The following is a 25,047-nucleotide window of genomic DNA, read 5'->3' as shown; positions in this document are numbered from 1 at the left end:
CACATCTCCCTTGCAGAACAGGGCATGGAACCCCCTTCTTTCTATGTGCCAGCAGCCACTGGGAGAAATGAAAATCAGAATAGATCCCCAGGTGCAGAGAGTGTATAGAGACCTTCCCAAGGGAAGAGCGAACAGGACACTTCGTGGGACCAACCCATATGCAGCTCAATTCTTCTGAAGAAAAGTGGTGTGTTCCTGGTCATAGTCCCAGCAGTTAGATGGCCAAGGCACCAAAGAGTCCTTCAGCACCCCTGGAAGGAGATGCTCTTGCCCACAGCCAAGGGGAACGGACTGTTCTGTCAGGGTTTATGGCAGGGCAAGGATGCCATCGTGGTGGGGGTGGTGTGGTCTTGGGGCTGGAGAAGACCTCTGAGGAGGGAGGGAGGGAGGGAATGTGTGGATAAGAGGCTGGTCTGAAGAAGAAACATGGGCAGCCATGAACAAGGAGGATCAGGGGATGCTCAGGTGTTTGCAGCGTGTGCTAAACACAGCTGTGGAAACACAGGGCTTACAGATGCTGGAGGGATCGCAGGATGAGTGCCCTGTGGGATGCCAGTGGTCTCAGAGGGAAATGGTGGCTCCCACATCATTGCTGCATCTCACCATGGTGCACAGCTTCTTCATGGCTGCAAATCCATCTGTGCTTGCCAACAACCCAGGGATCTCTGCCAGGCATGGGACTATGAGAAAAGCTGTAGGAGAGGAAGCTCAGTGCTCATCTCCAAGAGGGTCATGGAGGTAAATTGCTCCTCCTCACTAAGAGGATCTGAGCACCCCAGATGGACCCCTTGGTAGGCTGATGTTTGCATTGCAGGAAAGAGCAGTATGGAAGGATCTGCTGTCCAGTCCTCATCGAGATGGCAGGTCCAAATCCCCTTCCTGTCCATGTCAGGCCATGGTGGCAGGCATGTCGCTGAGCTCTGGAAAAGGAGACATGCAGTGAAGCCACCAAAACATCTGCAGCTGTTTTATCAGCCATCATGAGCAAACAGAACCTGTCTGAAAATGCATGCAGCCCAGGTCAGGTCATTTTGTCTGGATGGTAGCTCCATGAGGACAGAAATCTAAGAGGGTCCCCAGCCAATCTCACCCTACCTTGCAGACCCAAAAGTGCTCAGCACCTCTGGGCTCTCTTTTCACAGCATTGCAGAGTAATGCATTTGGAGACGACATCTGGAGGTCTCTGCCCCAACCTCTGCTTGAAGCACAGCCAATTACATCAGACTGCTCAGGGCTTTGAACTTCTCTGAAAGTGGATATTCCCCACTTGTCTGGGCCCTTGTACCATATCCTGACCACCCTCATGGGGAAGATTTTACTCTTGATGTTTAGTCAAAATTTCCAAGGTTGCAGTTTTTGCTGTTGTCACTGCACATCCGAGAATCATTTGGTTCCATCTTCTCTACACCCTCCCATTAGATGGTTGCAGACAGTGATAAGATGCCTCTTGACCTCTCCTACTGTGCAAACTCAGATCTCAAATGTCTCATCCTCTAGCTTGTTGTCCCACTGAGCTCGCTCCCATTTGTCACAATCTGTTTGGGGAGCCTGAACTGGACCCAGTGTCTTGATGTGGCCTCACCAGTGCTGAATAGAGAGGAGAAAACACTGCCACCTGCACCTGAGACAACCCGGGATGCCACCATCCTTCACCACAGCATGGGCACCTGTCACCAACCCATCTACCAGGACCCTGGTGCCCCTGTGGAGATGTCCCTGAGCAGGATGCTCTCCTTGCCATGCTCACCTGTCCTGAACTTGTTGTAAGTGCCACTCTCCAGCATCGGGTCGTCATCGTGGGCACAGCAGGAGAAACTTCTCTCTCTCCACCTGCATGGGGCAAAGCATGTGGGTCAAACCACCGCTTGCTGTGATTACCCTCACAGCTCCCTCATGCCCCAGACACCTTTTTTCTACTTTGTCATGGCAGGAACTGCTTTGATATTTTGAGATTTGCTCAGGTCCTTACCAAGAAGGGACTCCAGAGGGACTAAACATCCACACTTCACATGTGCAACAGTATTTTGAAGGCAACTTTGTGACTAAGCCCTCTTTACTAAGAAATATTTAAGAGCTCAAAAGCCCCAGAAAAGTTTGCAAACAGGGAAATTTAAAAGCTATGATTTTGGTGCATTCATAAACCTGACAAAGACCACACAGGACTCTCAGGCACTGCTGATGGTCTTTCACCTCCAGTAAGGCTGGGAATGCTCTTGCTGCAATGCCAGCCCAGAAGAGGTTGTTATTTGGCTGGATCAGAAGCATCTGCCGGGCTCTGGGAAATGCACAGACAACATGAACAAAAGCCTGGAGAAGATGGGCATGGGAAGGTCTGATGGTGGTGTGGATGATTTAGAGGAGTGATTGCAAACCACCCTGCAACTTGCAGCCTTGAATCACAGAATCAGAATGGTTTGGGTTGAAGGGACCTTCAAAGCTCATCCAGTGCCACCCCTGCCATGAGCAGGGACATCTTCACCAGCTCAGGTTGCTCAGAGCCCCGTCCTGCCTGGCCTGGGATGTCTCCAGGGATGGTTCATCCACCACCTCTCTGGGCAACCTGGGACAGGCTCTCACCACCCTCAGTGTAAAAAAATTCTTCCTCATGTCTTGCCTTAAAAACAAGGTGACATCTTCTAAAGCAGGACCTGGGAAAGGACCAGGTCAGGGTGAGATGGGAAGGAAGGGAAGGAGCCACTCTGTGCCTGTTCTGTGAACCCCAGTTTTCCCAATTACTAATTAGAGGCAATGTCTTTGATGGCATGGGAGGAAACCAAAAACAGTGTCTGTGCCACACTCAGACATTTTCATCTGGGAGAATGGATTTCCTCAGAGGCTCTTCAGACACCACCCAGGGTGTCCAAATATTAACACTGGGAGCTTTCCTCCTCACTCAGTCCAATGCAATGGTATTTATATAAATAGTAAGCATAGAAAAATCAGTTCCTTTCTTAGCCCATCAGCTTTGATAACTGGTTTATGTTGCTACTGCAAATCCACCAGGTTTCCACTGAATCCTGAGGGTAGATGATACCTGAGTTGCCACGGTGGAAAGGAAAAATGAGAGCAAGCAGGAGGAGTAGAGAGGTATTTGGAGACTTTCAGGGTTTTCTTCTAGTTCTTGAAGGGAAATTAATTATTCTCAGGAGTAGTTTTAACCCTTCAGGTCACCTGGAAGCATCTTTCCTTCCCTCCACCTGGCACAAAAGATCAGGTTAGCATAGCCATTAGCAACTCGGGTAGTTACCAGTGCAGAGCAAAGATGAGTGAGATGAGGAGCACAGAGGTCAGGTCTGTCAGGATCCACATGATGTTGTATTGCTGCGGAGTCTGGAAGAGAACAACAGAGGATGCATCCACCACCAAGGACCCCAAGGTATTGAAAAAAGAGTTGCTCAGGCTCCTTCTCACTTCTCAAATATGGCCATTTAGCTGCCTGGTTTGCATGTGCAGTGTTTAAAGCATTTGGTGGTATTTCAAAGTGGCCACTCACCAGTGGTTGTTGGTGCCAAATCATCATCCTTCATAAACACAAATCTGTTCTGTGGCCAAGAAGATTGTACCACATCACAGTGAACATAACGGGGAACTCCTGTTTGTATGGGCAGGCCTTTCACTTCACTTCACTTCACTTCACTTCACTTCACTTCACTTCACTTCACTTCACTTCACTTCACTTCCCTCCGACATTAATGTCAACTGGTGGCATCTCATTTTCCTTGGCAAAACTGTCCTCTAGTGAACACCACAGAGGGTCTGGCTCCTGCTTCAAGTCTAAGATCATCTGAAGATTCATCCTTAGACTAGACCTCAACCCACCCTCACAATGGACGGAAACACTGCAGTTGTCTGGATGGGAGCACAGCAAAATCTGCTTCAAGAGTATGAAGCCAGTTATTCAAAGTAGTAGCCTTCAGGCTGCAGGGACTCCAGAGGGACCAGTGCCCCAGGTGTTCCTTAGCTCTACAGGTTGCCCAAGGCAGAATAGGGAATAGACAAATTATGTGAAAAAAAATTACACCCAACAAGGAAGGCTTATTTCTGTCTGTTTCACTCAGTCTTGTGGAACAAGATCAAGTTTGAGAAGGTCAGTGGGAAGCCCTGGGAAATGAGGAATTTCTGACACCAATAAGGTGCTTCAAAAGCATAGAAACAGAAATTCTCACGCATCGGCATGTGCCCTCAGAGGCCCTTTCTTCCCACACAGGTCTCATTATGGCTTTTCTTTCTTATCTCAAGGCCTAAGTTGCAAATCCTAATGAGCAGGGTGCTTCTACCTGAGCCAAGAGAAACGAGGAGAAGGGTATGGTGATACCTGGAGCAGCTCAGAGGTTCCAGGTAAACCAGGTTTCAACTCAGGTCCTTTTCATATAAAGGATCCTTTACCCTTGCGCAAACGGGCCCATGGTCTCTAAAGGTAACCATGACCATCCCAACCCTACTTCCTACCCATGAGAGGCAGAGGATTTTCACTTACCATGAGGAAGAGTGGCTGGCTGAGATTCTTCAGTGTGTGGACGGCATTGGTGGTCACAGAGTGTGCCCCAGAGCACCACGCCAGGGAGAAAAGCCATGGCTCACTGATCACATAGAAGTTGGTGGTGATGTTTCTCTCAGCATATTTCCTTTAAAAGACCAAAAGGCAATAACCTTTGTTAAGGTTAGTACTTCCTTTGGGCTGAATCAAGGATGGACAGCAATTTTCTGTAGAAAAGATTGCTTTAGGACCTAGATAAGGAATAGAAAGGAAAAGCAACCAGCCAATAATTAATCATTCATAATTGGTCATAACAGAATAGCTGATCTGCTGGAAGAAAATGCAGTTAAAATGTCCAAGAGGTAAAAACTTTGCTTAACCTTCTGCCATACAAATCAACATAATTATGTGTTTGTAATCTCCCAACGGTGCGTTCAAAACCACCTCAAAACTGGCTACACATGTTCGTTAATTTTTCTGCATTAACTCATCTTTCAAGCTCTTACAAGCTATCAAAACTTAATATGAAGTAAGATCCTACTCTGTGTAATAGGAAAGGAATGTATCATCAATATCAGCACTTGTAAATCTACCAGGATCTAACCTAAACGGATTTACCTAGGATTTTACATGCTGTGAAAATTATAATTGAGAAAACATGAACATCATTCTCATCCAAAGAATTAAACTTTTTATCTTATTTTTTTAAATTAGATTACAATATTTTTGTGCACTTAAAAGAAAAAAAAATCATATTTACAAATGGAGAGATGGACAGGTAAGACTTGTTTTTGGTTTTGTTTAGTTTTGATTTTTCATACGAAAGAAACACTTTGTAATTTCCTGCAATGAATGCAGAACCTTCCACTGGAGATATGATGTTTTTAGTGTGTTGCAAGCAACAGAGTACTGGTAGTAAAACAGACAAGAAATGAAACATCCAAAACACCAGCCACAAGAGGGTGGTGTTATGCACCACAGCTTTATGCACTCACACTGATGTCTATGGAAGAGTCACGAGAGGTTAAATGGTTGTTCCTTCTTTGTGATTCAGTGTTGATGGGACTGGGAATGGCATGAATAGAAAGACAAAAAAATCAAGAGATACCTGTGTTATGCTACCCAGATACTGGTCAAGTAAATATGGATTTGGGGGCAAGGGAGTACAATTACATCTGCCACCTCTTGGCCACACACGAGGTCAACAGTAGGAGTGGACTAGAGTCCTTCTCTCCCAGGATCCAACAGGAATGGCCACTTGATCTAAAGGAGCTCTTCCCAAAATGCTACAGATCCTGGAGCTGGTCACTGGAGGGAGACATTGCTACATGCATGAGGCAAACATAGTCCAGATGCAGTCCAAGCGTCCTTGGGGCTGAAACTCCAGCCTACCTGATATCTTCACTGGACATTTCAGCGTAGGGCAGATTGAGTTTGACAATGTTGTCCATCAAGAGGTCTTCAACTGGGGCTTTACGGCCTATTGTCTGCTGAAACCCAGGAGCAACAGACTGAACAAAGGACCTCATGTCGTCCTCCAGCCATAGGACCTGCAACCAACAAGAGGGACCAGTGAATTCGCAGCAGACTTACTATGTGCCCTACCCTTCACACAAACCCAGTAAGGATAAGGTCTTGAGGAGCTTAAGCCTGCCTGTCAAATGACATATTTCTTATGATGATCAAAGAACATTAGGATGCGGGGTTAAAACTTGCAAGTCACATTCATCAAGAAATAAGTACTCACTGTTCCCTGCTTATCAACTTGAAATCAGTGAGCACATTTCACACAGCCCAACAAAAGATGTGGTCTTTGAAATGGATGAAAAGACGGCTTTGGTTTCTGGGAAAGGCAACAGAAAATATTCTGTTCTCCCATTCTCCTAGCATGGGGAAACTTCAGCAGATACAAATCAGCGTAACCACCCAGACACCAATGGACGCATAACCTGACCCATATGGATTTAGCATTCATCCCAAGCAGGGAATTGCCTGGGGAAGGAGGAAGGCAATGAAGGCTCACAGCTTCATGTGCTTTAATGTAAGACAGGAGCTTCTATGCAATATATAAAATAAACATGTGTGGCAGGGAGTAGGCTGTCAATTATTATGAAAGGATGCTGTCTGGGGGCTAAGGCATCAGCCAGTATATACAACAGCTTATTTCTTTGTTCTCTGTAAGGTTACACCATTTTGTACCTGCTGAGGTGCCAATAGTAGGACTGTATCCCAAATGATGCCTCTTAAAACACGTGAAATGAAAGGGCCTGGAATTTATGCAGGTAAAATCACACAGGGCATGACCCCAAAGTCTAAATTCAGAGAGCAAGAAAAAAGCATACAGAGGAGTGAGGCCACCCTACCAGATGGGGTCTAATCCCCGACTCATTGAGGATGACTTCCAGGGTTCTGTTGATCCATGAGTTCCTATAAGGATGTTTCTCTGGAGGGCGGTAGAGATCAAATATCACAACTTTATTCTGACTGTCTGCGAGGCGCAAGAAATTACTTAGCTTGTAAATGGACTGATTCATTGCCTGGTTTTGATCTGCCCTTGACAGTGAGCCCATGCATGAAAATGGTTTGTCCTAGAAATAAACAGATATTAAAAAAGGAAATCAATCAGGTAGTCGCCTATGGGAGTCAGCTGCATGCAAAAAAACTCATCTCAAAGAGGGAAAACGTTTGACATGAGCCCTCAGTAGGTAAGGATATTTTATTTTGTTTAGCTCTTCTACTTGAGAAATGAGGGAAATTAAGCCAGGCTGTGATGACACTGCTTCTGGGACCTAAATTGTGTAGTTCTGTAGGCTCTGCTGTGTGGCTTTTCCCACCGCTGTTATACCCAGCACCTTGCACAAGTATAATACCTGTTGTCTTCTTCCTCTAGACCACGTGCTCTGCTGCTGCCATGATAAGGAGCCACAAGAACACCCACCAGGCAGTTGTCATAGGTCTCCTATGCCTAAAGGACAACTGGACAATCCAACTGAAGGATCTCTACTGACTTCTTTGAGTTTTGCCTCAACCAGTTGTTAGGGAACAGACTGCCTTAGCTAATTGAAGTATTGGGTACACTGCTCCTTACAGAACCTGTTTAGAAACTTCTTGTATAGAGTTTGTTTAGCATAACTTCTGCAATCTGTGAACTTTTGAACTTTCTGCCTCTTTAAGGCAAAAAAGGCCTCAGAGTGGTTCGAGCTACTAAATAAGGGGATCTGCATCCCTGGAGATAAGTGAAGGAAGAGAACTATGTTTAACAGAAGAAGATAAAACAGAAAAATGTTTTAGTTTGGCAAGAACTTATTTTTCTCCAGCTGCAGGTATGAAATAGCAACTGAAGGTCAGGACTTTGATTGATGGCCTGCCTGAAGGAAATGAAGAGATCCAGTGAAGAATGGGGAGACCACAGACTTTAATTTTGCAATTGGCCCAGAGTGACGCAGCGGGGGTAGAAATTTGGCTTATGGGCACATAATTATCCAAGCTTTTTTCTACTAATGGTCCCTCTTCAGGAGGCCCCCAACTCACAGAATCCCAGAATGTCAGGGATTGGAAGGGACCTCAAAAGCTCATCCAGTCCAATCCCCCTGCCGGAGCAGGAACACCCAGATGAGGTTACACAGGAAGGTGTCCAGGCGGGTTGGAATGTCTGCAGAGAAGGAGACTCCACAACCCCCCTGGGCAGCCTGTTCAAGTGTTCTGTCACCCTCACTGATAAGAAGTTTCTTCTTAAATTTAAGTGGAACCTTTTGTGTTCCAGTTTGTACCCATTACCCCTTGTCCTATCATTGGTTGTCACCGAGAAGAGCCTGGCTCCATCCTCCTGACACTCACCCTTTAGATATCTGTAAACATTAATGAGGTCACCCCTCAATCTTCTCCAAGCTAAAGAGCCCCAGCTCCCTCAGCCTTTCCTCACACGGGAGATGCTCCACTCCCTTAATCATCTTTGTTGCCTTGCGCTGGTCTACCTCCAGTAGTTCCCTGTCCTTCTTGAACTCAAGCTGCTCTATGCTGTATCTTGCAAATGAGTTGTTTATTTAAGAAGAACTTCATGATTTATTGACTGAGTCTCTGCCATGGAAAGCCTAGGGAAAAGGAACCACCTTAACACAGTAGTTCCTCTCCTAACATTTATGCTATTAAGTAGTCGCCAGCTGGTGTCTCTTGTACACCCAGTTGATGATAGTCCTTTATGGCACTTACCTTAAGGAACCATGTTCCAGCATTCAACTCCTGCAGGGTATCCCAAGAGAATAACGCAGCATTTTGAGCAGTGTCATTGGGGTAGACCTCCTTGATGTTGGTTGTCCTCCTCAAGGTGCTGTCATGCATGAGGAAAGGAACCCCATCGTAGCTGTTGGAGACCAAGAGTTCAGGTGACCTGGGGTGCGGGTTCATTCCTGGTGTGAGCAGACTCATGCCAGGTCAGAAGTATACATGGGCCACCATGAACACGGTAGTACGGCCTCTCTCAATGCAGAGGGTGGGATAGGAAGGCTGAGGCTCAAGACACCAGGTTATTTCTGGCTTGAATACTGCTGAGTTACCTTGGAGAAGTCATGCCTCTCTATGTCTCAGTTTCCTCAGAGGCAAAGTAGAGACAGTGGCATTTATGCCAAAAAAAAATATATAGTAACTTGAGGTTGAAATATCTTTTTGCTGACACCAAAGTGTTGTTACAGGTTTCAGAGGACTGAAGTCTAAACAGACAGTGATGGAAAGGCATAATATTCTCTTACAGAAAGGTGTAAATTAGTAGAACATCTAAGCATGAGTATTTTTCTTATTCAGTGCCTGACAAACGCTCGTCCTGCACAGCATGTTAGCAATTTATGTCCATGAGTCCCCCACACAGAGGCAATTAAAGATCTAATAATTAGGACAATGCCGTCACAAGTCTGAATATAATTTTCTGCTGGTTTGTAGGCCTGACACAACCCTTGCCATGACCTGGAAGTCAGACCAGGGTAGGGACTTGTCTTTATACCCTGCAAAGCATTTAAAATACACTGTAGAAATAACGGTTGTTAAATCGATAGCTGCAGCTTATTGACTTGCCTGAGAACAACCATGCCCTACAGCCCCTATCATCACATGTCAATCGAGGGACGCTGTCCCAGCCATCGGTAAACCCTAATTGCACGCACTTGCATGTCTCCAAAGGCAACTCTTAGGAGAAGCAGCGTGTATTCTGTGGGACGCGATGCTTTTCCCTTACCTAATGGTGACATCTGTTTCGAGACCATCCGCACCATGTTCAATTGTTTTCTGAAATGACATCTCAGTGTTCTCTGGTGCCAGCTGGAAAAAAAATAAAGTGCATAAACAGATCATTTTCAAATACACTCTGGAGTACTCAATAAGCACTTTCTGTCTCTTCGTAACACCTCTGCTTTTTGTTAAAGGACCATCATTATCTTGTTAAAGTCTACTGTTTGTTTTCTTCCACTTCAGCCACCAAATCCATCTTGTCCCTCAGGAACAGTGTTATCCTTGTTAGCAAACCTATGCAGCGATGCTTTTGGCATGCAGTCTCTAACAGAAATGTCTCCCCTCCCACTCTCCACAACTTTAATGGAAAAAAAACCCAGAAGATGATGATGAAAGTAGAAAGAAGCAAGACACAGGATGAAAAAAATGATGTAAAATAACTTCTCCAGACCTACCATTGGTGCTCCACGGTGTCCAATGAGGGCTGGCTTTGGTCCAAGTGTCCCCATCTCTCTGATGCAAGGAGAGTACATCCCCAGAGGTATCAAGAAAAGAAAGAGAAGGATAGCCAGGTATGGACCAACTATTATCACCTGAACAACTGAAAGAATTTGAAGGAGGAAGGCTAGAGTTAATCCATGTGGTAATGCATGAGTTTGCCTTGTAGTTCGACTTTTAATACAGCCCTCCAGCTAAGTAGCTGTTGGGCTTTGTCCCATCCCTTTTTCCACCCCTTCTTCCCCTAATTTTCTCTTTCTCTCCAAGCAATGCAACCCAGGAAAACAAACTGGTCAAAGCAAGGATGTTCATTGTCCACGTCAGGACTGCAGGTTTTGTGCTTTTATTGCCTTAAAGCAAGACACGGCCTTAATTTCTTTTTCTTTAGAGGCAGTACAATGAAATATCCCCCATCTGTAGAAAAACAATCCTCAACAGAATGATGCTAATATTTTTCTTACTCAGATAAGAACAACAAACATTTTGAAGTTTGATTCACAGTGAAGAAGAGGAGGAACCTTTCTCCTTCAACTATGTTACATCCCCTTAAGGTGAATACTTCTCCAGTTCATTCAGGTTGCTGTCAATGACCTACAGAATCCTGCAGACTCTGACTGCATGGGTACTGCACCTCAGAAACTTCCCAGCTCATCACCTACAGTCTTCTCTGGAGTCTGTTGACACACTGATCCTTCACCTCAGGGAACAAAACATTTCCTCTGAGAAATGAGCATCTGTGCACCAACATCTCTTTCTTTGAATGGGTACCACCACCCTTCCATACGTTGTGCCAGTGGTTCTGAAGGAACTTGGGCTCACATCAAGCTGATGTATTGAGCTGATAATCCATTAGACGTGGTGAACTGTAATGTTTAGGGTCCCAGCATATTCCCCCCAACCTTCCCAGCTGTAGTTCAATAGGAAAATCCTGAGCAGAAAAAAATACACTTTCACCAGCTCATTCTGTCGGTGATTTTTATTACAAATTAACATCTGCAAATGGGTGTCATGTACATAACTTTGACTACATGGAGATACTAAGTCAGAAAAAAACAGTCAGTCCCAGAAACAGGCTCTTGTGCAGTTGTTACTGGCATCTGGCCTTGGTTTTACACTACTTGGTCACACTTCTCTGAGGTAGACAGAACTTGCCATGGGACAATACTAGGAACTAGTCAAAAAGCTCTTTCCCTCTTTCAGATGGCTTCTCCTGATATGCACCAGTCTGAAGTGGATTGATGGGACTTGAGACCCCTCCTGAGATGCCGAAGTTGAGTATAGCAAGCAAAGGTCAGGCAGGAGAGCTGCCACTGTCTGTTTTCTCCTGCAGAGAGCTGGCCAAATTTCCATGCATGACTCAGAATGTGGTTGCTTCTGCTAATCTCCTCCGTCTCAAAATAGGTTCACTGCCTCAGTGTAAGCCAAAACTGTGCAAGGGAGCATGCAAACTAGTAACAGACCTGGACAGCCAGAGGAGAGGGCACAGCCCAAGCCCCAGCCGCCCTAATTTCCCTGGGATACACAGAGGCTAAAAGTGACCTCCATCTGCAGTGCAGGTGTTGGAATAGAAGGCTCCTGCACGCCTGTTTTCCCACACTGACATACATCTTTTTTCATACAAGGAGCAGGAAGCAGAGTTACTGTACCTTTCTTATGTGCTCTGATGGCATGAAGAGCCACAGGCCAGGACAGGAGGACCATGATGGTTATTGCCCCTATGTGCAGATAGGGAGCTGTGATCTGGCAAGGAGAGAAAGGGATTTTAGTCAAAAGGTTGAAGTGTGAAGACAGGTGGAAAACAACTCCAACACAGTTACAACCTTCCACCTGAATGGGTTCCTGCTGCAGATACTACAAGTTCAATCTCTCCCTTATCTGTGTTGGATCCACCAAATACCTCTGGAGTTGGGGGAGAGATATATATGTGCCCCATCATGTGCTAGCTCCTTGGGCTGAGGAGTGCTCCTCGCTGCACTACACAGCTCTCCTTTCATAGAATCACAGCATCATTTTGGTTGGAAAAGACCTTTAAGATCATCAAGTCCAACTGTTAACATTGCCAAGTCCACCTCTAAACCATGTACCTAAGAACATCATCTCGTCTCCATGCCACACTGTGGCTGAATCATTAAACTGACATCAACAAGCCTGACAGATAAAATGTGGTATTTACACCTGTATGGAACTAAATATTGCGGTATAAGAGACGTAGTTAATCTGGTACCTGTCTGATCGTGGATATTAGACTCATATACACCCCGCAGCACCTAATTTCACATGTTATCAATATATTCATGGAATCATAGAATTATTTGGGTTGTAAGAGACCTTAATGACTATTTAGTTCCACTCCCCTGCCATGGGCAGGGACACCTTCCACCAGACCAGGTCACTCAAAGCCCCGTCCAACCTGACCTTGAACACTCCCAGCTATGGAGCATCCACAGCTTCTCTGGGCAGCCTGTTCCAGTGCCTCACCACCCTCACGAGGAAGAATTTCTTCCTTATATCTAACCTGAATCTCCCCTCTTTCAGTTTAAAGCCATTACTGTTTTCCTTATCACTACCTGCCCTTGTAAAAAGTCCCTCTCCAGCTTTCTTGTAGATGTTCCTTAGGCCCTGGAAGGCTGATATAAGATCTCCCTGGAGCCTTCTCTTCTCCAATCTAAAAAGGCCCAATTCTTTCAGCCTGTCTTCACAGGAAGGTTGTTCCAGTCCTCAGATCATCTTCGTGGCCTCCTCTGGACTTGCTCCAGGACAATAATTCATTTTCATTTATTTCAAAGCATTTAAGTCACTGGCATTAGGGCTAATTGCATTTGTCATCCCTTTTTTCTTTTTTTTTTTTCCCCACTTTAAACTCAATGTGTAGGTATTTTTCTCAATTTACTGACTCAAAATAATATATTCATGTAATGCTTATGCCCTATTAGATAATACCAATTGCCAGACAGATAAAGTACTTTGACTTGTTTTCTTTGGTCTTAAAGATTAAAAAAGATCAGAAGCTAAGAAACACTTCTCTGCTTATCATGAATGCATGAACAGAGCTGAAAACCAAGCAGAAATAGTTTGACACTGAATGGATGCTCTTCACTCAAGTAATGTTGATAAGACAAACCTTTCATAAAACTAGTGGAATTTGTCAAAGAAATTAATCTATCATTTTCTCATGCTTGTCAGAGGCCCATAAGTGCCATTCCAGCTAGAACTGAGAGTTGTAAAGACACATGCTCGGAAAAAATCTATTCAGATGTAAGGCTTTGCTATCGCTTAGTCCATGCCTGAATCCCTAAGCTAGAAGGGTTGAAGAATGCAGAACTTACTGGGAGATATTATTGCCTGTGACAGCGTCTGCCCCAGAGACTTGATACCAACATCTTTTGATTAGAAGCAGGATTCAGTTGCATAAACAGAAGTGCCATCTGAGATGTCCAGGACATTTGAGATAGCTTTGCAGAGCTAAAGGATGACACAGGATCTACAAGAGATTCATGTGTTTTGCTATCAGCAGCAGGAGGCCACGTGAAGCATCTCAAAGGGGGGTGGTTAGTAGCTTGAGAGAGGTTCTCCTTCCTCTCTACTCTGCCCTGGGGAGACCACACCTGGAATATTGTGTCCAGTTGTGGCCCCTCAGTTCCAGCAGGACAGGGAACTGCTGCAGAGAGTCCAGCGCAGCCACCAAGATGCTGAATGGAGTGGAGCATCTCCCGTGTGAGGAAAGGCTGAGGGAGCTGGGGCTCTTTAGTTTGGAGGAGACTGAGGGGTGACCTCATTAATGTTTACAGATATACAAAGGGTGAGTGTCATGAGGATGGAGCCAGGCTCTTCTTGGTGACAAACAATGGTAGGACAACGGGTAATGGGTTTAAGCTGGAACATAAGAGGTTCCACTTAAACTTGAGAAGAAACTTCTTCTCAGTAAGAGTAACAGACAGGCTGCCCAGGGAGGTTGTGGAGTCTCCTACTCTGGAGACATTCAAACCCGCCTGGACACGTCCCTGTGTAGCCTCATTTAGGTGTTCCTGCTCCGGCAGGGGGATTGGACTAGACGAGCTTTCGAGGTCCCTTCCAATCCCTGACATTCTATGAATCTATGTTTCTATGAAAGGGCAAGAACACCTAAAATAAATAGCATTTGTGGGGAACTCAAACCTCTTGTATCTTCTTCTCCTCATCCACGTCCCCTGGAGTCTGTAAGAGGGAGGAGAATCTGATGGTTTCTCATCACCTGTGCCAGCCCAACCATTACCAAACTCTGCAGAGTGGGAAAGTGCAATTAACCACACCCTACAAAAAACACATCTCCAAGAGACTTCCAAAACTCTGGAGCTACAAATTGATTCCTCTTCCCATCCGTATGCATTGCTCTCCCAACATTCACAAGCCCTAAGCCACATGGAGGAGAGGTGATATGTCCAAATAGCATCCACAAGGCAGCTAAGTAGACAATTTCTTCCCAATACATGTGGGGACCTGGATGCTCAGACACTAAACAGCACTGGGCAACTCTTGCCTCCACCTTCAGGTCTGCTCAGAGTCTCAAATGTCCTGGACATCTCAGACCATGCACTCTGACCTCGTATACAAAATCATGAAAACATTTTGGTTGGAAAGGTCTTTAAGATCGAATCCAACTGTTAAACTAACACTGTCACTAAAGCATGTCCCTAAGAACCTCATCTACACGTCTGTTCAACCCCTCCAGGAATGGTGACTCCACCACTGCCCTGGGCAGCCTGGTCCAATGCCTGCAACCCTTTCCAAGAAGAAATTGTTCCCAAGATCCAACCTCAGCCTCCACTGGCGCAACTTGAGGCTGTTTCCTCTGGTCCTGGCGCTTGTTCCTTGCGAGCAGAGCCCGAACCCCCTGGCTCCAAGCTCCTTTCAGGCAGTTCAGAGATCAGAAGGTCTCCCCTCAGCTCCTGTTCTCCAGCTGAACCCCCCAGGTCCCTCAGCCGCTCCATCACACTTGTGCTCCAGCCCCTCACCAGCTCTGTTCCCTTCTCTCAACTTGCCCCAGCACCTCAAGGCCTTTCTTGGTGTGAGGGGCCCAAAACTGAACACAGTATCCCACAAGTTGTCCCACTTGACAACAACGTTCCCCACCTGCTGCCCAAAATCTCAGTGCTGTCATGCCCCTAGGAGATGAAGCTCTTCTGAGTCACAGCGCACTGAAATTGTGCTAATGCTAAAGCTGATGAACTGGCAGGAGCTAATTAGGGAGAAAGTTCTTGCTCCAGCAACCCTGCCAGCCAAAGAGGTCTGATTTACCTGCCCTGGGCACCTGGAAATTAAAACTACACCTACAGTGTTTTGGATGTAACTTCCCAAACTGAGACATGTTACATCAGGTAGCCTGAAACTCAACCTCACCTCTTGGCTTCCTTTCTCACAATAGGAAATGTTAAGTTATAATAAAGTTTTCTCTAAATGATGTACCCTGCCAAGAAAACTCCTGTAAAAACAGTATATGGAATATTTTTTACCATTTACCACAAAATACTTCTATGAACAAGTTGTTCTTTCAAACAGACCTCCTAGCCCCTCTTACCTGAAATGACAGGTGGACAGTTTTCCATTGATCTCCCCAGAGCACCGATAATATGAAGAGGGCTGTGACAGAGAAGCCCAGGACAAGAAAAGTCCCAATCTGGGGAGGTTAGGAAGACAAAAATCAGCTTCAGCATTTCTGCACAGGGCATGCCATCCATTTGACTCACACGCATATTGAAGCAACTTGGACTTGATAAGTTTAGGGTGCATGAGCTTGACTATGCGAGTTCAAAGATAGAGAGATCTAATGGGACTAAAACTAGACCAACAGCGCTTTTCTACATGGCAAGACTGATCTTAAGAGCTGGGTACCCAATAAAGTCAGCCCTCTGGACTCCCTCTATAATCACTGGAGAAAGAGAGGAATTTCCATAGGTGATCTATTCCTGTCTCCTTTATGATGGGAGATGTCCATCTCTGTTGTTCTAGATGGAGCCTGGATAATCAGCTTACATTAAATCCCTAACCTGCAAATGGCTCCATTCAGAAGTGATTAATTCCACTCAAAAGAGACAGCAACACAGTTTCCCTGTGCTATGAGCTCCTGCGCAACAGGGCTTCAGCAACACTTGCATAATTAAGAGATGGAAGTTCACTTTATAATCAAAAAAGCAAGGAAGTAGCTCAGTCTTTTTCTTGGCTTCTTGCACAGTTTGGTACCAGCACAGTTGTGATGGCAGGTTCTTCTTGGTACATCATCTATCTGCTGAGGGCTACATTCAAGCAGAAACAGGACCAAAGCCCTAACCATTCTTTAGGGTGATCCTACAGACCAACACCTTAATAATTCACTCCAATCTCTTCCACACAAGTCACAATTATTTTTTTTTTACAAATTGTTCTACATCTTTCTGGTTCTTCTGGAAACCAATTTTCAACAGCAAAGACGACTGTGTTTCTGTTACTTAAATGACATAACACAAGATTAAGTATCTGCACATTCAGCTATTCCCTTCCACTGCAAGAATTACAATCCCCTAAACTGCATGGCTAGAAGCTCATTTTTTAAATGCCTTACATAACCTCAAGGATTTCTTGAGGAGGGTGATTCTAATGCACCATTATGCAGCAACAGCTCTCTGAAGATTGGTTTCGGCACCTTCCAAATCTCCAGGTGGCATTTCTCAAACCACCCAATGATCAAAAGGCATAAGGCACCAAGATGCCTTGGAAATGTCAGATTTTATTGTTTTTTCACTGCTGCTGGAGCTTTCTACAGAAAATTACACTGTGCTTGTCACGAAAACTTTGCTTTTGTCTTCATGTCACCACATGTCGACATGTGAAATATAGACACCATCACCTGAATGAGTCACCACAAGCTCCTTTTGGTGTCAGTGGGGGAAAAGGGTTCTTTAGGTGTGATTCATCTCATCTCAATTTAGATGTCTACAACCAGCTGGATGAGTTGCATCTTGAGAGGATTCATTTCCCACAACCGACTGAAAAGGAGTTCAGGTGATCATTTCAGCTGGAGATATCATTCTAAAGATTAACCTCTTCCCTTTCTTCCTTCTTGCCCATAATCTAAGATGTTTTTCATGCTGAGAAACACCACAGACCCAATTGGTTTAAAGCATGGATTAGAGTTACCAGAAACCTCTGACTTATCCCACCTTGTGGCTCCAGTGTAGGTACAGCTGCTGACCTTCTGCAAGCAAACACATCGCTAGGACCTGGGAAATCAAGAAAAGTTTGTTTGTATCCTGGAAGAAAACTGTGAAGTATCTTCAGTGAGGCATTTCTGGAATTATTTTTGCATTGTGAAGTCACTTTATACCAGGTCTTCCTGCACAATGTCATGGCTGTTAGCAGGACAGGTGTATGGAGAGAAACGTTTGTTGCTACAGCAAAAATGCTTCTGAAATGGCCAAGCAAAGCTGCCTTGTAGGAACAAAGCCCTTTCCTGGCTAACAAATAATTGGGCACTTTAGGTTACATAATTTGGATGACTTGTTTTTGTGAGTACAAATTCTGAGAAATAAATGATGGCCAGGATCAACTGCTATTGTATGTACAGAAAAACCCTTGCCTATTTTCTGTGCAGTTGTCATGATTAGAGGCCGTGCGAGAGAGGTCAGGGACTAGAAAAATGCCCCCAAAGCACCACAAAGACACAGAGTAGGCAGTGAAGGAAACAACACTTCTACAGTAATCGCAGGAAACACAAGAGATAGGCACATCTCAGAACAGTGAAAACTGCCTTGGAGGTTAAAAGACTCTAGTTTTTGGTGGATGGCATGTTCTTCTCTTCTGATGTCAAGTTGGAGCCCTTGGGGAGGGGTCCTGTGAGATGTGCAAACCCCCCCAGGGCAGAGGACAACCCGAGAAGCCAAGAAAAAAAGGATGAGGAAAGCCTGATGGAGAGTTTCTTCAAGTTGTCCCAGACCTAAACAGCTGATGAACCTGGTGATGGATTTCGCCAGGAGAAGTACCTTCTTGCATGAAAATGGACAGGTCTAGGCTCAGGAATCTGGAGTGTCTGGGGCAAGATTCCCAGCCACTATACAGGACAATTTAGGGACCAGTATCACCAGATATCAAAGTTTAGAGAAAAGTATATGTTAATAGACATCAGTGCTCCACTCAGAAGTACCATTTATGGTGCATGCCCCTGCAGACCCTAACACAGTGGGATTATGTGAATACAGATTTAGGGGAAGGTGTTCTACTTCCCCAAAATGCAACTACAAAGGAATGTCAGTTGTTTTCCGTCCAGCTACAAACACACTCTCTTTCTAGGATCATGCTGATTTGAAGCAAGATAAAAGTTCAGCAGAGAATAAAGATCAGCTTTTAAGTGTTTCTTGACATGTTAGTCTCCTTTAATCGAATCCTACACCCAGGACATGATGAGTAACCACGGGAGCATTTCAGAGAGAATTTAATTACTGCTGAAGATCTTAAGGCAGTCCCATTTAAATAAGATATTTCAGAAAAAGGAAGAAAAAAGACTCTTTGCCCCTTTTCTGCAAGCAATCTTACACAGACCTGGTCCTTGCCTAAGGTACAGCCATAAACTTAATTCACAGGTCATGCTCAAATGGACCGTCCCCTCTTATTGCAGTACAACTTTTGAATGAATGATGCATCACACCTGGGAACGTCATCAGAGGGCCAGCTCATTTCTATGGATGGAAACAACATCTCATTATCAGCTTGCAAGAGGAATGATCACCAGGTTTCTTCCTCAGAGGGTGAAGAAGGAACTCTTGCTGTTGCACCACTGGTCGCTGTAGGAGAACACATCTTGATGGTTCAGTGAGTTGATGGGACGTGGACAAGGCCTATCCTCCGCATGCTCTGGCACAGTGAGCTTGAGTTTTCTTTGCTTTCTGTGCACCCCTGAAGTTTAACATCTCAAGCCACAGTCATCTAACTTCATCCTGCTACGCAAAAGCTGCCACAGGACCTGTACAACATGCTCTTTGTGCAGAGCAGCTGCCTTTAGCAAAGCTTGCACCTAGAACCGAACTTCTTCAGGCAAAGGGACAACCAACACCAACCTTCAAACTGCTTCCACAGGTATCCTGGGATTGCCTAAAACAAGTACACACACATGTGTGCTTAGGTGACCAATACGTGTCTGACTGGCACTGCTGAGGCTCACGCCAAGGTCCCTCTTGTCAGTCCCATCATCTCCCTTAACCTTAGAGCCTCCAAAAATTGCATTCTTCTCTTCAGTATGAGGTGTGGAAGTGTCTCCCCTCCACCACCTACCTGCAAAGCAGTAATTAAGGGAAGCTTTCCAGTAAATGAGATAGATGGATTTGCCAAAAGGGGGACTGCACCTTTGTCTCCCTCTTTTTGAGTGGGTGCACTGACCACAAGGTTATGCTGCAAAAGGATGGACAACAGACTCTTCACCCCTCTCTACTTCAGCACGGGAATGACCTTGTGCTCATTTCAATACTGCTGGAGAAGCTTAGGCAGGCTCTGAACCTACCATCGCAAGGATATGGAGGCACTTAGCTCACCTAAAACATCTGCTCACTTAGATGTTCACAACAGCAGAATTCAGGTCCATACACTCCCTTTCTAGCAAAAATGCAGCAACTCAGAACTTCTCTGGTACCCCAGTCTCTTAGGGATGGACGTTTGAGATCACTTTCTGGAATTCAGTGCAAATGTACTCTTTTGAGTTCATTCTTAGCCTACAAATGCAGAGGCCACAACACACCTGAAACTCTTTATATTGTACAGTCCTGAGTCACCTCCTCAAAACCATTGGAACAAACACAGTTGAACTGCAGATAGGAAAACAGTAGGATGGTGCTTGAAAAGTTTTTTCCTCTCCACTGAGCATGAACTGCTCTGCAATTAGACCCCTCAGCTTAACCTTTTAGCTCTAATAGGGTTGAGAAAATTGTCTTGTAGAGTGATAACAATTGAATTAATTGAAACTGATTGTTTGAAAAAAAAATGACAATGATGCATGTGAACAGAGAACATCTTTGCACAGACAGCAAGTGCTTTGTTGTGCAGCATTTTGTTCAGCTGCTGGTGGCCAGTGGGCAGAAGAGTGTTTGCTTCAGTGGTTCACAATAAGGTCATGGAAGCAGGCTTGCAGGCTCCAGTTGGGTGCCATCATTAAGGAAGAGGGTATGGTGCTCCCAAACAAAACCAAACCTGCCACTGGTTGCTATAAAATCTCTCTGCTCCAACAAGGGCATCAGTGTGCTCTGTTTTCTGATGTGATGGGTCACTGATGCAAAACATCATAAAGAAACATTGCCTGGGTGAAGGTCTCCGATCCTTCCTGCAACACGTGCAGGGACAGGCTCCATCCAACACCGTTCAACCAGAACACGGGATGCAATTCATCATGTGAGCCTGCGTACTTTGAGATAGTGGGAACATGAATGGTGGTGGTGACTACTTTCCTCAGTCCCCTTTTCTTCAAGACCTAATCCTGTTTGGTTAACAGACCTGATGGTGTGGGACCTTGTGCTTTCCAACATCCACTTCTCAACATAGACACCTACAGAAGTCTTGCCAAGTGAGACATGATGACATGGTGATGCAACCAAGCAGGTCAAGTGCCCTTACAATTGCCCAACAGCTTTGGGTGGGATGCTTAACAGCTTCATGAAAGCAAGTAGCAAATGGACCCTCGCTGCAGGGGCTGCGCCCAGAGCAGAGGTACCTCTGTGGTGTTCCTCTTGTAGAACTTGTCTGATAGCATCCAGACTACTTGTATGCTTCCATGTTTATCCATGCTCACCCTCCCAAGGAGGGCAAATGCTGTCATTAGACAGAACCGAGCTGCTGAGGGGAGGAGGAGGTTGTGTCTGCACAACGAAGAGTAGGACCAAGATTAAACTGAACCATGTAGGACACCAATTTTGCCTCATATTTCCCATCTTCCTTTCTGGCTTGGCTTTGCCCATCACCTGCCCTGAGTGCTTGAGGCCATCATATTCATGCTTCCAAAGACATTGAACTCCTCTAAGGAAGTCCACTGCTTGGACTCTGGTTGTTGTTTGGATCCAGACAGAGCATGACTGAGCTGATACACCAGCCCAGGGGTCTTCAGGCTCCCCAAGCCCAGAAAATCCTGTAAAGCCCATTTCTAGCATGTGTTATGATGGTTATTCTGATCCTGAGGTTGCCTCCAGATCCGCAGCCTGCTGAGGTTTGATCTCAGAAGTATCCATGTCACACGGGCATCTCTGGCAAAGCTTTGGGTTGCCCGAAGTCGCATTTTAACCACCAAACCACCCTCACAGCTCCATGGCCACTGGGAAAGGCAGGTAGGCTTTGCTGAATAGTAGACATTGAGCCCTAGGGTCACCAAGGTGTCACAAAATCCTTGTAATTAGATATTGTTATTTGTCCTACTCAGAGCTCAGTTAGTCTGCTGCTTTTATGATGCTATTGATTGCCGTGGGCATGGCCAAGCAGCTGTCCTCTTTATCACTTTGTTTTTTTATTGCTAGCACTAGAATAAAATCACTATATTTTTGAGACAAAGGACCCCAGAAACCTATTCTGCTGAGCATTGCGTGAACAAAGCAAAAAGAGATTCCCTGCCATGAACAATTTACAGATTGACTATATGACGACACATGAGGGAATGGGTAAGAACAGCAGGAACTGAAGATAAAAGCTGGTTGTCTTGGTCACACAGGTGAGTCAAAGCTATAACCTCATCCCCAGCACCTGCTATTTCAAAATGAAAGTCTGAGCAGACATGAGATTGAACGAGGGCTCCAGTTCTGGAGTTAAAGTCATTTTTCAGCCTATAGCTCTGGATGCAGAGGGTGGAAACACAGATGCAGATCTCTATTTGGGGGTCCCTATGAGACTAAGGACAGGGAAAAAAGATGACTAGGTAGAAACGTTAGGAAATGCCTCCTTATGGTATGTTTCCAGTGACAAAGGCAGACAGCAGATCAAAATTCCCAAGAAGAACTCACAGAATTTGGAAAAGTGGAGATTTTAGGAATGGTGCCTCCTTGGGTATAAACTTCAGGAGTATTTTGTGAACACATCTGGAGAGAAATCCTTCTAGCAAAATAGAGAGACTGAAGGCAGCTTCAGTGATAATGTTGCCCTTCTTCTAATGAGCATTTTTATTTAGGATTAGAGGAATAACTCAGCTTTGATGACATATCACTGCTGCTACACGATTCAGAGCCCCATCCTTCCCTGCTGTCAGAATGACAATTTTTACCTTCCCCTAAACCCAGACCCAGCCACTGCTGGCACATCTTCACTTGAGTTCAAGGAGATATTGAACAAATGAATCGAAGGGAAATCATTGAAAGAAATTACAGAAACTACATCTGGTTCAGAGACCCCGAAGTTGCAACTGGTCATCCTCAGGTGGACATGTGGAGAAAGTACCATAACTACTCTTTGTGTTTCAAATCTTCAAGAGATATCCGCTGTCTAGGGATCATCTGTAGGGATAGGCTGAGCTTTGGTATGACACATTAAAGTCATCCCTACATTTATTTTTCAGGACTATAAATCATGGCCAGCTTTGTCACGGTTCACAGGACAAACTTACAAGGAGTAATACTTACCAATAACAGTGTGATGTACGTGAACAAGATCGCGGCCACAATCAGGAGAACAAGAGACCAGAGAAACCAGAAGCCCAGGTTCCCATAGTTATACCTAAAAAGTAATAAAATGTTATGATAGTGTTTATGTTCAGCACATGGACTGGAGGGAAACAGCCCTGTTCCTTGACATTTTGAAATCTTCAAATTAATAAAACAAAGAAGGAGGGAGGGATAATCTACCTTGTAACAGGCAAAAGCGGTTAAGCGCCTCCTTCTCCAAATCTGTTATTGCATTAGCCACCCGACTAATAACTCAGTGTGCTGGGGGGAGTAAAATACAGGACCAAATGATGGTCTTGTTCCAAAGAGCTCCTGGTCTGACCATAGGACACAGCACCTTGCTGCAGACAAGGCAGCCTGGGGAAAGGGTAAAACGAAATTACTCAAGCCAACAGCCCACCTTGTCTGCCTGTGGTTGTTCAGTGCACCACAGCAAAAAGGTAATTTGAGTCAGGTTTTGAAGGAGAAAACACCAGAAATCTGGAGGAGCTGTAGAGGGATTGCCCTGGGAGAGAGAGGGAAGCTTTGCTTTTTACCCAAAGGCTCAAAAAGGATGAATAGTATCATTACACCTTTCCTCCCCATAATATTTGAGCTGGTTTCACTTAATTTTTAGGGGCCAGGTTTGCATAACTGTAACCTACGTACTGCAGAAGCAAAGGATTTGCATTAATCCCTTACAGATATTTCTTACTTTCAAGGCTGGGAACATGCAGTTCTCTTTGCAGTGAGATAGCTGGTGCAATGCCTCTGATGCCAGCCTCTACATTTCTTCAGAAGGAACAGGGAGGAAAAAAAAAGACTTGGAGGTGGAAAGGGAAGAGCTATTTAGTCCCTTTCACTCACAATTTTTGTGATTATGTTTCTTCCTTTTCTATGAAATTCACTAAAAACTGTCGCCAAACGAAGAGGAGAGCCTCAGCACCTCTGAAGTCACTGGATATTCAATTTGGATGCTGTAACCAAGAGCTTAAGAAGCCAAATCTTTGGCTCATGTCTAAAGTGTCCTGCTGCAGACGAGCTGCTGGGGAGGGTGCTCATGTCTTCCCACCACCCTGGGGACCTCCTGAGGAGCAGAAGAGGAGAAAATGATGGTACTTACCAGTCAAAGTTATTGTAGTCATTTTTTGCTTCACTCCACATGTATAGAAAGATCAGAGAAAAGCAGAAAGCTCCAACAAGCAGTGGGAAAAAGACACATTCCCGCTGGAGAGGGAGAGGAAGGACAAGTGGTCAGAGCCTCATCTACCCCAAAGCAAGTAGAGCAAAGAGCAGATACTTCTAGTCTATCCATAAAACACATGGCTTGATGCTGGATCTCCAGAAGCAGAGGTGGAGATGACTTCCCGCCATGCCCTCTGTGACCAGGGAGATGGCCTCAAAAGCGTACTCTACGGTATTTATTTTTCAGGGAAAACATATCTCATGACTCAAATGAGCAGGATTTTAGCCACCTCATGTGTGAGAGAATTGCACTAGGCAGCAGCCATCTTCACAATTTTTACTGCACACCCAGGCCAAACTTTCCTACTTTAATTTCAGCCTATGGCTTTGAGATGTTGCACTGGCCTGGAGGCTTTGGTGCAAGGTCCTTTCCTGCCACCACACATTTGTTGGCTGCCTGGCAGCACAGAAAAACTGAGTCTGCCATGGAAACACAGCAATACATCCATCGCTCAGAGCCAAAATCTAACAATCTAATTGGATATTAGGAAAAATTTCTTCCCAGAAAGGGTTTTCAGGCATTGGAACAGACTGCCCAAGGAAGTGGCGGAGTCATCATCCCCAGAGGGGTTTAGAAGATGCATAGATGAGGTTTTTAGGGACATGATTTAATGGTGGCCTTGGCAGGGTTGTGTTAACAGTTGACCTTGATGATCTTAAAGGTCTTTCCCAAACAAAATGATTCTATGATTCTAACTTAGTGAGCTCCAAATGATGTTGGGCAGGGATGCCTTTGGCCCACAACATGTCACTTGTCAGCTTGGACTGACCCGTCCCTACACAGAAATTGTCGTCTGTGCTGATTTTGAGTTAATTTACCGTCTTGCAGCAGCATTTCCCAGGCTCAGTCCTTCTGCGCTGGTACCGCTTCCACCGGCAGCTGTAGAACCCAGCCAGGCAGGAGATGAAGGGCTGATGCTCGTACCTCTGGAGCAAGCGCCGACGTACCACCTTCAGCTTCCCAAACTTGAGCCTCTTGAGGCTGGTGGAGCTGGACTCCAT

General features: G+C 45.2%; 1 protein-coding gene across 1 annotated transcript; it reads right to left on the bottom strand.

Moving 5' to 3' along the window:
• Positions 1 to 796: 796 nt before the first annotated feature.
• On the bottom strand, positions 797 to 25,047 carry GDPD4 (glycerophosphodiester phosphodiesterase domain containing 4; the record flags this gene model as incomplete). Its single annotated transcript, XM_080363289.1, has 15 exons — positions 797 to 920; positions 1,748 to 1,830; positions 3,248 to 3,330; positions 4,478 to 4,625; positions 5,870 to 6,027; positions 6,841 to 7,065; positions 8,687 to 8,837; positions 9,702 to 9,784; positions 10,150 to 10,295; positions 11,839 to 11,932; positions 15,747 to 15,845; positions 17,365 to 17,424; positions 22,780 to 22,873; positions 23,924 to 24,027; positions 24,865 to 25,047. The coding sequence occupies 15 exons, from the start codon at positions 25,045 to 25,047 to the stop codon at positions 889 to 891; spliced, it is 1,743 nt and encodes a 580-aa protein (XP_080219415.1). The 3' UTR covers positions 797 to 888.

Source organism: Nesoenas mayeri, assembly GCF_963082525.1.
Source record: "Nesoenas mayeri genome assembly, chromosome: 1".
Lineage (NCBI taxonomy): Eukaryota > Metazoa > Chordata > Aves > Columbiformes > Columbidae > Nesoenas > Nesoenas mayeri.
This window is presented reverse-complemented; position numbering and strand designations above follow the sequence as displayed.